Below are 17320 nucleotides of genomic sequence, written 5' to 3' on the forward strand. Positions count from 1 at the left end.
CAGGAGGACCTGAGTTCAAATTCGACCTCAGATACTTGACACTTACTATCTGTGTGACCCTGGGCAAGTCACTTAACCTCATTGCCTAGCCAAAAAAAATAATGAGTACATTTCTAATAACAACAAGATTTCATGTTTGCTGTGTGCCAGACACTGTGTTATATACACTTTAAAAATACCTCATTTGATCCTCACAACAACCCTAAGGAGGGGGTGGTATTTTTATTACCATTTTACAGTTGAAGAGTGACTTGCCCAGGGTCACACAGCTAGTAAGTGTCTAAGGCTAAATTTGAACTCGGGTCTTCCCAACTCCAGGTCTAGCTCTCTATCCACTGAGCCATCTAGCTGCCTCCAATACCTGCTAGATGTTTAATAAATTCCTGTTGGTGAATTGAATTGAATCATAGGATCGTAGATTCAGAGCCCAAATTGGACTTTGAGGCCTTTGAGTCCAACCTCCATCATTTCAGAGAGGAGGAAACTGAGGCACAGACTATTTTAAGGGAATAAATAAATAAAAAAGAATCAATCGGTTGCTCCTACAAAACTACCCATTGGGGGAATCCTGTGAGAGACAGGATTCTGGACTGGATAGGTGCTGGATATGGCTCCATGTGACACTTCTTCTTTTCCTACATGTTATCGAGGTGGCATGGTAGTCAGCTAGATAGTGTAGTGAATAGCGCTTGGTATCAGAAAGTCGTTATTCATTTGTTTCAGTCGCGTCTGACTCTCCGAGGCCCCATTTGTGGTTTTCTCTGCAGAGATACTAGAGTGGTTTGCCAGTTCCTTCTCTGGCTCAATTTACAGATGAGGAAACTGAGGCAGGCAGGGTGAAGTGACTTGCCTAGGGGAACACAGTTAGTAAGTGTCTGAGGCCAAATTTGAACTCAAATCTTCCTGACTCTAGGCCTGGTGCTCTATGCACTATGGCGCCACCTAGTGGCTTGGTATCAGGAAGAGCGGAGTTCAAATCCTGTCTCAGATACTTACTACATGTATGACCCTGGGCAAATTACTTCACCTCGAGACCTCCACTTCTTCATCATTAGAATGAGGAAATTGACTGCACAGTCTCTAAAAGTCTATGATCCTCAATCCATTCTAGACGTCTGTTAATTGAGACCTTCCCAGGTACACGCTATGTCCCCCTCATTGAATGTAAGCTACTTAAGAGTCAGGATGATTTGACTTTGTCTTTGTGTAGCTGCCACCCAGCAGAGTACTGTGAACAGTACTAGGCACGTAATTAGTATTTGTGGATTGACGTATTGGTTGGGTGAGGGGGCCAAGCCTGGGATTTGATCTGAAGAAGGCTCTTTGGATGGATTGGCCCAGGAGGCATCTGTGCTTAAAGGGGTGTGGGGATGGGAGGGGGAGACCTCTTGTAACCAGCCCAGTGGGTGATTTCTGCCCCATGTCTTGTCTGGCTTTGTGTCGTCAATAGTAGACAGTGGTGGGACGGTGGTGTTAGTGAGCCAGGATGGGATACAGAGGCCCCCGTTCCGGTTTCCCAAGGGGGGCCATCTGCTACAATTTCTCTCGTGCCTGGAGAATGGGCTGCTACCCCATGGCCAGCTGGACCCCCCGCTGTGGTCCCAGCGAGGAAAGGTAAGAAGCCCCTGGCCTCTGGGGAGGCGCTTTGGCCCCAGCCTCTGGAGTAGGGGAGGGAGAGAGGAGGAGAGATTGGGAGCCCAGGGTGTTCGATGCTGTTCCCTCCTTCCCAGCCTGTGTTGGGGCCCTTGGGGCATGTCAGTCTGGCCCATGGGCATGCCCTGGAGTGATGGGACTAAGGAGTAAGGAGTCAGGGGTTCAGTATGTTGGGTTGGGAACCTCTTCTTTTAGGGCAAAGTGTTTCCGAAGCTCCGAAAGCGGAGCCCTCAGGGCTCCTCAGAATCTACATCTGACAAGGAAGACGATGAAGCCACAGATTACGTCTTCAGGATCATCTACCCCGGCATGCAGTCAGAGTTCGGTAAGTCCGTTTGTGTCCCCCTGGGCTCCTGCTACTGACGGGATGCTGTCGGGGCACCCACCCAGGGTGGTGGTTTAAAAGGCACCCAGTACCGTGAGGGAAGGAGAGCTGAGCTAAATGCCCTGGCTTTTGGTCCTGGCTCAGCCACCAGCTCGGTGACCCTGGCAAATCAATGAACCTCTCTGTTCTTGGTCCCCTTAAGATCACAGGATCAGGGGCAGCTAGGTGGCGCAGTGGATTGAGCACTGTCCCTGGATTCAGGAGGACCTGAATTCAAATCTGGCCTCAGGCACATAACACTTACTAGCTGTGTGACCCTGGGCAAGTCACTTAACCCCATTGCTTAGCCAAGAAAAAAACAAAAACTAAAACAACAAAACAAGACAAAAAAAAAAAAAGCTCACAGGATCAAAAAGTCACATTTAGAGCTGCAAGGGACCTTCAGGGCCATCTAGTCTAACCTCTTCATTTTACAGAGTAAGAAACTGAGTCCCAGAGAGCTTTACAAGGTCACATAGGTTATTGAGATTCAAACCAAGGTCCCAGGATTCCAAGATAAATGTGACTTCTCATTATAAAATACAGCCATCATCCAAGTACACTGTAATGTATCACTGAGATGAAAATTCACTGTTGGTAACAGATGTGATTTTGAAATATTTCATTGCTTTAGCCCTAGCCTGTTATAACAGCACAATTGGCTGTTCATGCTCATGGCTCAGATTTCTATGGCGTTTTATTATTTCAAAAGTGTTTAAGAAATTTCATGAGCCGAGGACATTTTTATGGTCTCTCAGTGGCATGGAAGCCTCTGAGTTGTATCTCCTGGAACTAAAGTTGCCCTCAGACGCCTCATTGTGGCATGACTGACCCGGGCACTGCTGCTCTCCAAGAGTATAAGAGGGAAGTACAGATTCTTCCACGTCCTGTAAAGCTCAGAGCTCAAGTCTTTTGGTCTGAGCCCAATGGATGGACTGGTCCACGTGTCTAACATCTGGGAGGTCACTGCAGCCAAACTCTCCTGCTCGTTGGGCAATGGTCATCTCCCCTGCTACTGTTGAGCAGGGGGGGAGGTGTCTAAAAGCATCAAGGAGATGAATGATCAGCTTAGCATTTCCCTATGTGTGAGGCTCTCGAAGGGCAGCTAGGTAGCACAGTGAATAGAACACTAGGCTTAGAATAAGGAAGACTCATCTTCCTGAGTTCAAATCTGGCCTCAGACACTTACTAGCTGCGTGACCCTGGGCAAGTCACTTCACCCTGTTTGCCTTAGTTTCCTCATCTGTAAAATGAGCCAGAGAAGGAAATGGCAAACCACTCTAGTATCGTTGCCAAGAAAACCCCAAATGGGGTCATGAAGAGTTGGACACGAGTGAAACGACTGAACAACCAGGCTGTGGAGAAAAAACAGTTTTACCTGCTTGCCTGAGGTCCCTCCATTCAATAGAAGCTTTCTCTCTGTTAACTTAAATTCTATACCTACTCATCTTGAGTTTAGAAAACAGAATATCCTAAATAATAATTCTATTTCCTTATGGTAAGTCACTAGGACTAGGCTGGAATTGTGGGGTAGAGGAAATAGTACGAAATTTGGAGGGAGAAGATCTGGGTTCAGATCCTGGCTTCACCTTGGTCAAGTCACTTTCTGAGCCTCAGTTTCCTCTTCTGTAAAATTAAGGGGTTGGACCAGATGACCTCTGAGATCCCTTCTGGCTGTAGACCTCGGTTCCTATCATAATCCATTTAATTAAGTTACCATTGTAGACAGGCCAGAGGGGACGGCATCACCCTGCCCCAGCTTGTCATGGTGACCCGTGCCCTGCCTACCCCCAGAGCAGTGCCATGGAATGGTGTCAGACGTATAATATTAGGTGTGTAATGTGGTATATAGTAGAAAAAGCCATGGATTTGCACTTGGATGAACCGGGGTTTGAATCCAAACTCTACCACCAGAGTGACTTTGGACAAGTCACTTCCCTCCCTGAGCCTCAGTTTCCTCATCTGCAAAATGAAGGAGTTGACCTAGATTATCTCTAAGGGATTAAATTTCTGATCTCATGAAACCGTCATACACTATAAAATCATAGACAGACAGAAGATCACCAATTTAGAGCCAGAAGGAAGGGGCTTCAGAGGTTGTCCAGTTCAGATTCCTCCAGCTGTCCAAGGTAGAGAAGAGTTACAACGTAGTAGAATCTAGACTTGGGGCTGTCTTGTTGCCTTCCTTCCCCAGAGCCTTCACCTTACCCATTTGTCTCTTTTTCCTTTTAAAACCATGACTCAAGTTCCCGCAGAGTACTCCTATTCACCTCCCCCTGCCTCTTCAAGATCAGCATGGATGGTGTTCCCGGTGGGCCGGACCATGGTTGTGATGGCTGTGGGGCAGTTGTCCACTCACGCTGGAGGGGCTGCTATTCCTACCCTGCCGGACACAGACTCGTTCCCCCCCAGTAATGTTGTGGTTTCCCCTTCAGCCACCATCTTGTTGCTTATTAACCTCAGCCATGTTGTCATTTGAATTCCATTCCTGAGCAAGGTGAATTATGGGATGGAGTGATGTCATATGGTCAGCTGGCCCCTTATCAGGGTCATAGGGTGATAGAGTTGGAAGGGACCTTAGAAGCCATCTATTCCAAACACTATCATTTTATAGAGGAGGAAATCAAGGCGTAGAAAGTCAACTGACTTACCCAAGGTCACTTGCATGGTAGAGTAGAGGGTGCACCTAACCGTGAATCAGAAGCCCTTTCACTCACTGTGTGAGTTTAGTCCAGTCTCTTCCTTTCTCTGGGCCTCAGTTTCCTCATCTGTAAAACAAGAGCATTGAATTGGATGACCATTCATGGCCCTTCCAGCTCTAACGTCATGTGATCTCTGATTGTTTAGACTTTGTACAGTTCAGAGTAGATTCCTATGATCTGAGGTTATCTGACCCCACAGACAACAGGGTAGAATCCTCAGCAGGGATCGGCTTTGCTTTTGGAACCTTCTGGTCAGGTATCCCTTTATCCTTTTTTATCTGGGACTCTACAGAAGACCTCTCCTCCATGATCAGAGATTGTGGTGTCTGTGCCAGGAGTATCCATTCAAACGAGATCATAGCATAGTAAGTGGTCACAAAATGCTTGTTTCCCTTTTCCCTTTCCATGCCAATGGAACACCGTGGGGAGACAGAAAGACCATTTCCCCCCTTTCCGCACTACTCTCCCACTCTAGTCTCTGAAGAACTCGGTGTTACACAGTCTCCGAGTTGGAAAGAGTTCATTGACCCTTGAGTCCAACCTGAACAAAAATCACCTCCAGTGTGCCCAAGGAGAGATCATCTAATCATTGCCTGATGACATTCAGTGAGGAGGACCTCACTGCCTCTGGAGACGGTCCATTACATCCTGCCAACTCTAGTACTTGAGAAGTTTGTCAGCCAGTCAGTCAGTAAACATTTGTTAAGCACCTACTATGTTCCAGGCATTGTGCCAAGTACTGGGAATACAAAGAAAGCTAAAAGATAGTCTCTGTTCTCAAGGAGCTCAGTCTAATTGGGAAGAGAGCATGCAAATGACAGTGTACAGACACTCTATAGATAGGATAAATGAGAGGTAATCAACAGAGGGAGACATTAGAGAAGAGGGGAACAGGCTTCTTGCTGAAGGTGGGACTTGAAGAAAGCCTGGAGGTGGAGATGAAGAGAGAGTATCCCAGGCATGGGGGAACGCCAGGGAAAATGCCTGGAACCAGGGCAGCTAGGTGCTATAGAGGATAGAGTGGAGTCAGGAGGACCAGAGTTCAAATTTGGCCTCAGATACTTACTAGCTGTGTGACCCTGGGCAAGTCACTTAATCCTGATTGCCTCTAAAAAAAAAAAAAAAAAAAGGAAAGAGAAGAAAATGCCTGGAACTGAGGGCCACAGGCTCTTATTCAAGGAACAGAAGAGACCAGTATCACCGGGCTGAAGAGTACAATCCTATGGTGAGTGGTCTGAGGTATGAGACACTGGAAAGACAGGGAGGGGCCAGGTTGTGAAGGGCTCTGAACACCTGAGTTTATGTTTTGTCCTGAAGGTGATAGGGAACCACTGGATTTTATTAAACATTGAGGGGCAGGGAGTGACATGGTCAGACCTTCACTTTAAGAGAATCACTTTGACAGCTGGCTACAACTGTAGCCGATCAATCAACAGGCATCTGTCAAGTGCCTATTGTGTGCCGGGTACTAAGGGTACAAGTCCAAAGAGTAAAACAATCCCTACTCTCAGTGAACTTACACTCTAATGGGGGAAATGATAAAGCTCCGCCCCATGGGATCAAGCAGAATCAGTCCATCCCTGCTCCTAGAAGATGGCTCTTCGAATATTTGCAGACCACCATCATGTACCAGCCCATCCCCTGCCACCCCCAAATCTCCTCTTATCTAGGTGAAGCAGCCATAGTCCCATCTAACGATCCTCGTGACAAAGTCTCCAGGCCCTTCTTTGCCTTCCAGTTGCTTTCCTCTGGACGCTCTAGGATTCTCCTTCTTAATGTCCTTCATAGGCTGTGGCACCCAGAAGAGAACACAACAGTCCCTTGACTGGTCTCAGGGTTGGACACCTCCTTCCCTCCCTTCATAGGCAGCTTGGTCATGGGGAGGGATAAATGACAACATGGCGCTCTTGCTTGAGGCTCTTTTCCTTTGCCTCCTCTTTCTTTTTTCCTATTGGTTTAATCTTGGTTCCCTGGTTCTCTGGCTTTTGTCTCTCACCCTTTTCCCAACTTTCTCCGTGGTAGCCATTGTCTGCTGACCCTTCTGGGGCTTCTCTTTCAGCTGGTCCACCAGGGAGTACTTCCTGTCCTCTGGATCTCTTGGGTATCTTTCATCGGATCACACACTAATGCTCCAGGGTCCTGGGCTGAATCTCATTTATGGGTACCATGATGTTTCGACTCAAGATTCTGGTTCTTCCTTACCTCTGCTACTGGGGAGCTGCTGGCTTTGGATCAAGGGCTCTGTGCCTGCCTTAATGGGGGGGTTCCCACCTTTCTTCCTTTCCTCAGTGCCCCCGGACTTGATTGATACCTCTGTGAGCAGCCTGCCTTCCATGTGGCAGCCCAGCCCTCGGAAGTCGTCCTGCTCATCCTGCTCCCAGAGAGGCTCCACGGAGAGTGGAGCATCCAATGGATGTAATCACGAGAGGTACAGGGTGTCATAGGGTGGGGTGGGTGGAGGATGGGGGCTGGGGGGTAAGGGAGATAGACTGCAATGAACCTGGACTGATGGGTGCCTTCTAAGTACCTCGAGCTGTTTCAGGCATAATGAATTATATAAGGCAGGCTCATGCCTTACAATGACAACAACAAAAATAATAATGACAGCTAACTTAAATATATATATGTATGTACATATACACACACACACATACATATGTATATACTTAATATTTAATATAGTGATTTAATGTTTTCAAAGTGTTTTATGTATCTGATCTCATTTGATGGTCATAATAACCCTAGAGGGTAGGTGATATTATTATCCCCATTTTACAGATGAGGAAACTGAGACTGGGAGGTTAAGTGATTTACCCAGGGTCATGTAGCTCAGAAAAATCTGAGGCAGGATTTCAACTCAGATCTTCCTGACTCCAAGTTCAGACCTCTCTCCCTTGTATCTCCTCACACCGTTCTAAACCCTAAGTTCCATGAGGGCAAGGAATATGCTTAGATACTTCCTAACAACATGACACTGGGTAAGTCACTTGATTTTTGTCCACATAAATTCCCATATCTATAAAGTGGGGATAATAATGTCACCTACCTCCCAGGATGGTTGTGAGCATTGAATGAGATAATATTTGTAAAGTGCTTTCAAATCTTAAAGCACTAGATAATGCAGTTATTATTATTATTATTGTTGTTGCTGATAATAAACTGTATACAACCCCTGGTGAGGAGTACAGGTCTTCATACAACAGTAGGTGCTTAATAAATGTTGAATGTTATTGTTTAAATATCTTAGGACATAGCAGGGCTGGGAGGTGTCATTTTTACTTCTGAGCAGGTGGGCTCTGTCATTGACTTTCTAGATGTTTCCAGGATGGTCCCTGTGTCCAGAATGGGACACACTCCACCTGGAAGGTTAATTAAGTCCCGGTTTCTGGGAGGCTCAAGCCTTACTCTCATCCCATGGAAAATGCCGAGTTTACTTTTTGTTTATTTATTCATTTATTTGTTTGTTTGTTTGTTTATTTATTTATTTATTGAGGCAATTGGGACTAAGTGACTTGCCCAGAGTCACACAGCTATATGAGTGTTATGTGTCTGAGGCTGGATTTGAACTCAGGTAGTCCTGACTTCAGGTCTGGTGCTCTATGCACTATGCCACCTAGCTGCTCCTACGAGTTTACCTTTTGTAGAGGAATTTACAAGGCATAAATACAAGGTCTTACACCTGACTTCAAGAAATGGACCTCACAGGTATAGGATAGAGGTGGCATGGTTGGACAGTAGTTTGCCTGAAAGATCCCTTGTAGGTTAAGAGACTTCACATTCAATATGACTCACTGGCATGATATCAGTCAATCAATAAATGTTTATTAAGCACCTACTGTGTGTCAGGCACTATGCTAAGTGCTGGAGGTACAGAAAGAAGCAAAAGACAGTCTCTGCCCTCAAGGAGCTTACGGTCTAATGGAGAAGACAGCATGCAATCAAATATATACAAAGCAAGCTCTAGATAGGGTAAAAAGGAAATGAGGACCAGAGGGAAGGCACTGGAATTAAGAGGGGGTGGGGAAGGCTTCCTGTAGGAGGTGGGATTTTAGTTGGTACTTGAAAAAAACATGGGGAGTCAGGAGGTGGAATTGAGAATGGAGAGTGTTCCAGCCTGAGTAGCACAGCCAGAGAGACTGCAGTGGAGAGATGGCTGCAAACTGGGCTGCATTGAGAGGCATGTCTTCCTGGAATGGGACGTAATAGTCCTACTGCGCTCTGGTCAGACCAAATGTGGAGTGTTTCATTCATCTCTGGGCTTCTCAGGTTAGGAAGGACACTGAGAAGCTGAAGAGTATCTTGGGAGGGCAATCAGGTTGGTGAAGGGCTTCAGTCCAGTACATATAAAGGTCTGCTGAAGGACTTGGGGTGATTAGCCTGGAGAAGATGAGGCTCAGGTCAGACATGATGGCTCTCTGTGAAGTGCATGAAAGGCTGTGCTTTTGAAGAGCAGATAGATTTGTTCAGCCTGCTTCTTTTCTTTCTTTCTGGGCACAGTGAGTGAAATGAAGGGAAGGAAGGAAGGGAAAGAGAGAAAGAAGGAAGGGAAAGAGGAAGGAAGGCAGGGAAGGAAGGAAGGGAAAGAAGGGAGGGAGGGAGGGGAGGAAGAAAAGAAAAAGGGAAGGAGGGAAGGAAGAAAGGAAAGCAGGAATGGAGGGAAGGAATAAAGAAAAGGAAGAAAGGGAAGGGAGAAAGGAAAAAAGGAAGGGAGAAAGAGAAGGAAGGAAGGGAGAGAGGAAGGAAGGGAGGGACGAAGGGAAGAAAAGAAAGAAGGAAGGAAAAGACAAGAATTTTTTAAGCATTTATTCCTTCTTAGAAGTATCAGAGAGGCAAATTTAAGATTGTATAAGGAAAAGTTTCCTACAGTTAAAGGTCCCTCCTCCCTGGAGTCTTTGAGTAGAGGCTGGATACCCACATGTTGGGGATGTACAGAGGATGTTTTTTGGATGTCTCTAAGTCACCTCCAGCTCTAAGACCCTGTGATTCTGGGAGCCCAGCCTAGCCGTCCACTAATGCCACGTCCCAGTCTACCCTGATAGAGACACATGGGTAGAATAGAAGAGCCCAGTGCCTTCTGTCTCTGATTCAGTCAGGAGATAGAGATGAGTCTGAGAGGTCCAGATGGGCATTCTCGCCAGATGACTGCTGGGGTGCTGGGGCACAAAGGCCCGTCTTGGAGAGGTCACCTAAGTAGCCAGGGAGGACTGCTAGGATGTCAGTCTAGTGGGCAGAACTGCTAAGGTCGGGTACTTCCTGGGGATTTCCAGAATCCCACACTATCAGAGATGGAAAGGACCTTGGTGACTAATGCAGTACAGACCTCTGACCTACAACAACCCAAACAAATCTGAAATAATTTCATAATTTCATAATTATAGATTATATGGTACATATGTTAGATACATTATCTATAACATAGTATAGATATAACGTATATATTATAACATAGATTATAACATCATAACATGTTAGATATAATATAGTGATATTATATATCTATGTATTGTGTTATATAATGCAATATATTAATGTATCATTATATATCATATAATTTCATAATTTTAATGATGAATAGTGCTTAAGGACCATCCACGAGGGGTCTTAGGACCATCGTCCGTCCTGGGGCCAAGTGACAGTACAGTGTTGAGGGCAGGGTGCCCATCACATTCGTTCCGGAACCACAAAAGTCCAGAAGCATTTGGTCCTTTGGGATATCCCGGCTTTTCCCCTGGCCTGGCCCCCATCTCCATGACTGGATCTGTTGCGTCCTCCCTGGGCCTCCTGAGCCTTCAGCCTCTGGGAGGGTGGGGGAGGGATGCTCTGCAGTCACACCCCAGATGACAGAGCCTCTGGTCTTTTGTGTCTGTTCTGATCTCAGCTCCTTTGTCTTCATTCTCCAGGGCTCCTCTGAAACTCCTCTGTGACAACATGAAGCATCAGATCCTCTCCAGAGCCTTCTACGGTTGTACGTAGCCGAGGTCCCTTCTCAGACTCAGTGTAGGGGGAGAGGGAGGTGATCTTGGCAGGATTCGATACCCACTCAGCACCAACACCTGGTAATAGATGCCATGGAATGTGGTATATTCACGGCAATACGGTATAGTGGCTAGAGTTCTGGGCCTGGAGTCAGGAAGACCTGGGTTCAGATCCTATGTCTGACACACACACACACACCCACACACAGAGCTGTGTGACCCTGGACAAGTCATTTAACCTCTATGGGCCTTCGTATCCGCATCTGTAAAATGAGGGGATTGGACGAGATGGCTTATGGATCCTTTCCAGCTATAATAGCAATAATAACAACAGTAACATTTGTATAGCACTTTAAGATTTGCAAAGCACTTTATGTGTTAATCATTTGATCTGTAAAGCCAAGGCTATGGTCCTGATGGCCTGTGATGCCCCTTCTGGCTCTGGAACTGTGAATTCTATGAATATCTAGAACTGTGAGATTCTATGAATGTCAGTTTTTTTTTTTTTATCTTTGAGCTTCAGTTTCTTTCTTTTCTTTTTTTTTTTTTTTTGGTGAGACAATCAGGGTTAAGTGACTTACCAAGGGTCACACAGCTAGTGTCAAGTGTCTGAGGCTGGATTTGGACTCAGGTTCTCCTGACTCCAGGGCCAGTGCTCTATCCACTGTGCCGCCTAGTTGCCCGAGCCTCAGTTTCTCCATCTGTAAAATGGAGGAGTTAGACCAGAGAGCCTGCGAGGGCACTTCTAGCTCCCTATCTAAGGTCCCAGGAGACAGAATCCTCCACCTGGAGGTGTTGGCAGCCTCGACGTAGACTTGGGGACTTTGACACTTATGGCCCTCTAGTTTTTCCATTGATTGGAGGTGACCCTGGGTTTTGAAGGCTGGGCCAGTGCAGCTTCTGATAGATTCTGCCGAGCTCCAAGGCTTCAGGAAAGGACTTGGGAATGAACCTGAATGTAATCATGTAAGAAATAATATAAGAAAGCAGATTTCCGTAGATGAATACTGACAGGAAGCAAAGAAAGCCCTGGGCTGGGAGCTGGGGGGCCTGGGTTCAAACGAGAGTTCAGCCTTGTCTAAGACCTGTGTTCTGATGGACTGGTCCGATAGAGTTGTCATCACTATTATTTATCTTCACTCTTTATCTGGAATTCTAATGACTTGGAAGTTGAAGTAACCTAGTTTGGGGAGTTTGGGGTCTTCTTTTTCCCACTCTGTTTTTATGAGAAAGAAACGATGATGATAATAATAGCTAACATTTATGTAACACTGCTCATGCACCAGGGACTATGCTAAGCCCTTAAATAATAATAACAATTATTATTATCTTATTTGATCCTCAAAACAACTCTGGGAGGTGGATGCTGTTATTATCCCCATTTTACAATGAAGGAGACTGAGGCAGACAAGGTCAGTGACTTGCCTAGGTCACATAGGTAGTGAGCGTCTGAAGCAGGATTTGAACTCAGGTCTTCCTGACCATAGGTCTAGTGCACTCTATCTGGTCAAACCCTTTTCCCATTTTTCAGAATAAGAAACTGAGGCCCAGAGAGGTGAAGGATCACAGAATCACAAAGGTTTAGAGCTGGGAATGGGCCTTAGAGATTGTCTAGTCCAACCTCCCTACTTTAACATGAGGGGACTGAGGTCCAAAGACGTCAAGGGTCTTGCTCAAAGTCACACAGCTATTTTGTTCATGTGAGAGCTAGAATACTCAGAAGTCTTTGCCCGCGTCTGGAAGTGTGGGAATTCCAGCGAGATGGCGGTCTGGAGAAGGTGAGAAAGGGAGCTGGGGACGTGGTTCTTACCAAGCCTCGGGGTGATGCACTTGCTGGGGGATTGGTCCTGCCTTCAGCTCCCAGGGTGATTAGTCAAGACCCCTCCTTCCACCTGGCAGCTGGGAGCAGAGATCAATGGCCCCATGAGGCCTGCGTGCATCAGCAATCTGGCGTGGTGTGTGCGCATGTGTGCGCACACTCTCGCGTGCACACACACACACAGAGCTCATCATTGTGTCAGCCTGGCTCACACACACACACACACACACTCACACACACACAAACACACACACAGAGCTCATCATTGTGTCAGCCTGGCTCACACACACTCATACACACAAACACACACACACTCACACACACACAAACACACACACACATACACACCTAGCTCATCCCAGAATGAGGAGGTGTTTTTCACGAGTTGTGTCGGCCAAATAATTCATCATCCTGGGATCAGTTTGAGGAGGGGAAGATCCACTTTAGAACTTAGCTAGAGGGAAGGAACATTTACTTTGTGGGGGGGACTGTAGCACTGGAAAGAGCCCTGTCTCTGGGGCCAGAGGACCTGGGTTCAAATCTCCTCTCTGAGGTTTGTTCCCTGAATGACCTTGGACAAGTCTCATGTACGTACCCACCCACTTGACATACACAAATACACACACAGGGCTCAGCGAGTCCTTGAATGACAGGCAAGCCTTCTGTCACTGGGCCCCGACTCAGCTTGTGCTCTTGTTGTCCCCACCCTACATACACACACACACACAGACACACACACACACATACACACACACACACGTCTATCAGTGAGTGCACTAATAACACAGAGCCAGGCCTCTGCACTCAGGGTGAATGCCAGCCAAGTACATTTGCAAGCCTGAGATGGAAGCAGCCCTCACTGTCTCCAGGGTGCTAGCCAGGTGACTGGTTTTTCAGCCTCTGTTCCATTCTCTATCCTCCCAGGGCTAGCCTATTGCAGGCATTTGTCCACTGTGAGGACCCACCTATCAGCCTTGGTCAACCACATGATCGTGTCCCCGGACCTGCCCTGTGATGCCGGCCACGGCCTGACCGCGGGCATCTGGGAGCAGTACCTGAACGACAGCACGGTATGGCCAGACACCTGTCCGATTCTCCTGTTCTCTTTTCTCTGACTTGGCTGCATCCTGGGCCAGCTCCTAGAACCCAGGGCCATGACCTGGCTACACTGTAACCTAGAGCTGCAAAGGTTGCCGAGCCCGGGCTGAAGAAGACCTCGGGAGGGCAGTAAAAGGCCAATGGCCCAAGGGGTGACGTCTTTCCTGCTCTGATTGGGCTCATCCAGAGCAAGTCTGTGTTTAGGGACTTTGGGCCATAGAATCATGGAGTTAGAACTGGCAGGGACCTTAGAGGCCAGTGAGTACAACTTCTGCATTTTACAGAGGAGGAAACTGAGGCACAGAGAGGATAAATGACTTGCCCAGGGTTATACCGCTAGTGACAGCTGATTTAAGATGGGAATCTATCTCTGCCCTCCTTTATCTGATTTACAGAGTTAGACTATAGATTTGGGAAAGGGGATGGGAAGGGAGCGTTCCTCAGGGTAGGACTTTAGATGGTAAACAGATTGCTTGACTGAGAAAAATAAGCTTTGGGTTTACATTTGGGTAAGTCTCGGCTCAAGATTTCCCACACTGGTTGATTTTTGGATGAGGAAGTAGAAAAGGGGAAAAACCATGGTCCTAATTCAATAATTAGTAATTAATATGTGAAAGAAATAATCATTTCCCTCATTTATTTTTTATTCCTTCCACCTCACCCCTAATTCAAAAAGGGAAAAACAAAACTCTTGTAACAAATATGTATAATCAAGCAAATATTCCGACATTGGCCATGTCTAAAAAATGTGTGTCTCATTCTGCAGCCTGAGTCCATCAACTGTCTATCAGGAGGTAGGTCGCATGCTTCTGATAGGGACTCTAAAATCATGCTGGATCATTATTGTATTGATCCAGACTCTTAAGTCTTTCAATTTGTCTTTACAATGTTGTTGTTGCTACAGAAATCATTCTCCTGGTTCTGCTCACTTCACTCTGCATCAGTTCATAAAAGTCTTCTCAAGTTTCTCTGGAACTGTCCATTTCATCAATTCTGATAGCACAGTAGTATTCCATTACATCCATATCCCATCCAATAGTCATGTGGACTATTTGTACCTGACCTGTGGTAGAGCCTTCCAAGCTCAAAGGATAAGAACCATCCCATAACTTGTTCAGCCATTCCCCAATGGAGGGCACCCCCTTACGTTCCAGTTCTTCTTTTTTTTATTTTTAGGCAATTGGGGTTAAGTGACTTGCCCAGGGTCACACAGCTAGTAAGTGTCAAGTGTTTGGTCTGAGGCCAGAATTGAACTCAGGTCCTCCTGATTGCAGGGCCGGTGCTCTATCCACTGTGCCACCTAGCTGCCCCTCTGGTTCTTAATACCACGCAAAAAGCTGCTATAAATATTCTCCTCCATATAAATCCTTTTCTTCATTTTTTGATCTCTTAGTGATGTCGAAGTGGGTCAAAGGGCTTATATACACAGTTAGTGACTTTTTGGTCACAATTTGAAAAATCTGAAAGAATATTCTTTGACTTAAAAACTTTAATCATCTAAATGATCAACCATGATTCCTAAGGACTAATGATGAGGCTTGCTGTCTATTTCCTGACAGAGAGGTGATGAGCCTGGGGTGCCGACTGAGGCTGATGTTTTTCACTAAATCAAATGTGTGGATTAATTTTGCTTGGATACACTTATTCATTACAAGGATTGTGTTTTTTGCATTTTTATTTGAGGGGATGGGATTTAGAGAGAAAGAAGAAGATAATTAAAAAAAAAAGCTCCTTGAAGCGTCTGTGTAACTGCTGTGCTTTTAGTCCCGGGCTGGCAGCTGGGCCACCCTTGGGTCACTTGGCATTGATGCAGAGCCGATCTGTACTCTTCGGTGGTGTGCCCCAGCGGCCGAGCCCTGGGGACGTCCTTCCTTAGGCTTGGGACAATTCTCTCAGTGGCTCACAATGGCTCCCTCTCCTCCTACAGAGCTACGAAGAACAGGAGCTACTGCGTCTGATCTACTTTGGGGGGATTCAGCACGAGATCCGCAAGGACGTATGGCCCTTCCTGCTGGGCCATTACCAGTTCGGTATGACAGAGGCCGAGAGGAAGGAGGTGGGTCTGGCTTGGCCTAAGGAGCTGGTTTGGGATTTCTCTTTTGCACATGAATGGGGTCTGATGGGCCCTCTGTGCCCCATCCGAGGCAGAGAAAGCCACCTCTATTTGAAGAGGGATTTGAATCTAGGACTTCCTGACCCCAAATCAGGACTCTGCCCATTGCATCATCTAGCTGCCTCCTCCAGGTTTCCTGACTCCTCTATTTGAAGAGGTGGGATTAGAATTTGTCACTGCAGGGCGTATGAAAGAAGAGGCACAGAGTCTGGGCCTAAACAGTAATAGCAACAACTCCCATTTCTTTTCTTTTCTTTTCTTTTCTTTTCTTTTCTTTTCTTTTCTTTTCTTTTCTTTTCTTTTTTTTTAGGCAATTGGGGTTAAGTGACTTGCCCAGGGTCACACAGCTAGTAAGTGTCAAGTGTTTGGTCTGAGGCCAGAACTGAACTCAGGTCCTCCTGATTGCCGGGCCGGTGCTCTATCCACCGTGCCACCTAGCTGCCCCTAACAACTCCCATTTCTGTTACAATTTGAGGTTTGCAAACTGCTTTCCTCCCAATAACCCTGTCAGGTAGGCAGTATGTTAGCACATTTTTACTGCTGGGTAGACTGAAGCTTTAAGAAATGAAGTGATTTTTCTGTGATTGGTCATAGGATCATGGATTTAAGAGACCTTAGAGGACATCAGGTCTAATCCCCTCATTTTACAGATGAGGAAATCGAGGCACAGAAAAGTTAAGTGACTTGCCCAAGGTCACACAGCTAGCAGGTGTCTGAGATAGGATTTGAATCTAGAACTTCCTGACCCCAAATTTAGGACTCTGCCCATTGCATCATCTAGCTGCCTCCTCCAGGTTTCCTGACTCCAGTCCTCTATCCACTGTAACAACATACATTTCTGTTTGTTCATCAGTTCCTTAGGTTTAAGATGAGGTAGCACCCCAAAGTAAGTCCTTGAAATGGAGGAATCAAAGTGATAGGATTTGATGATTGATAGATTAATAGGGGATTTGAGCCAAGTCTAAAGGAAGCCAGAGAAGCTAGGAATCAGGAGGAGAGTGCTCCTGGCACGGGGTACAGCCAGTGCAAAGACATGGCAGTGGGAGATAAGAGTATAGCACTTTAGCTTGATTATAGAGCAGCAGAGCTGAGAATCAAACCCAGGTCCTCCAGTCTTCGTTTCTCCAGTGCATCTCCTCTCAAAGTCCTCATGGGAAGAAGTGAGATTGCAGCCAGCAGTGTGCTCTAGGGGAAAGAAAATGGATTTGGAGTTGGAGGCCCTAGGTTTGAATCCTGGCTCTGCGTATGTGACCTTAGGCAAGTCACCTAACTTTTCTGGGTCTCAGTTTCTTCCTCCATAAGATGAGGGGTTTGGACTAGTTCATCTCTGACGTCTTTTTGCAGTCCTAAAGCTATGGTCCTATGACTTGTTGACAATTTAAAAACAAAATAGCTAAAGACTGTACCCTTACCTCCCCCCCGCCCCCAAATGCTGAAAAGAATTTGGGGAAAAATAGGTGTGAAATTATTAGTTGTTTTAAAAAGCAACCATTTTACCAACTTGGACATGGGGAAGAAGAGGAAGGAAACTGGTATTACCCAAAGCCAGACTGGGAGCTGGGAATGGTTAGGATATTCCCCATTCAGTATGAGGCT

The 17320-nt window shown here is 46.3% G+C and overlaps 1 protein-coding gene across 1 annotated transcript in view; it reads left to right on the top strand.

The window, feature by feature from the left end:
* Window positions 1–17320, top strand: part of SGSM1 (small G protein signaling modulator 1) — a 59161-nt gene that overhangs the window by 23678 nt on the left and 18163 nt on the right. The window contains exons 10-15 of the mRNA XM_027865017.1: window positions 1454–1614; window positions 1849–1978; window positions 7009–7147; window positions 10620–10684; window positions 13438–13583; window positions 15539–15667. Coding sequence (XP_027720818.1) covers window positions 1454–1614; window positions 1849–1978; window positions 7009–7147; window positions 10620–10684; window positions 13438–13583; window positions 15539–15667 — 770 coding nt within the window. The remainder of the gene's footprint in view (window positions 1–1453; window positions 1615–1848; window positions 1979–7008; window positions 7148–10619; window positions 10685–13437; window positions 13584–15538; window positions 15668–17320) is intronic.

Source organism: Vombatus ursinus, unplaced genomic scaffold (genome assembly GCF_900497805.2).
Source record: "Vombatus ursinus unplaced genomic scaffold, bare-nosed wombat genome assembly UNPS02001287.1, whole genome shotgun sequence".
NCBI classification, from domain to species: domain Eukaryota; kingdom Metazoa; phylum Chordata; class Mammalia; order Diprotodontia; family Vombatidae; genus Vombatus; species Vombatus ursinus.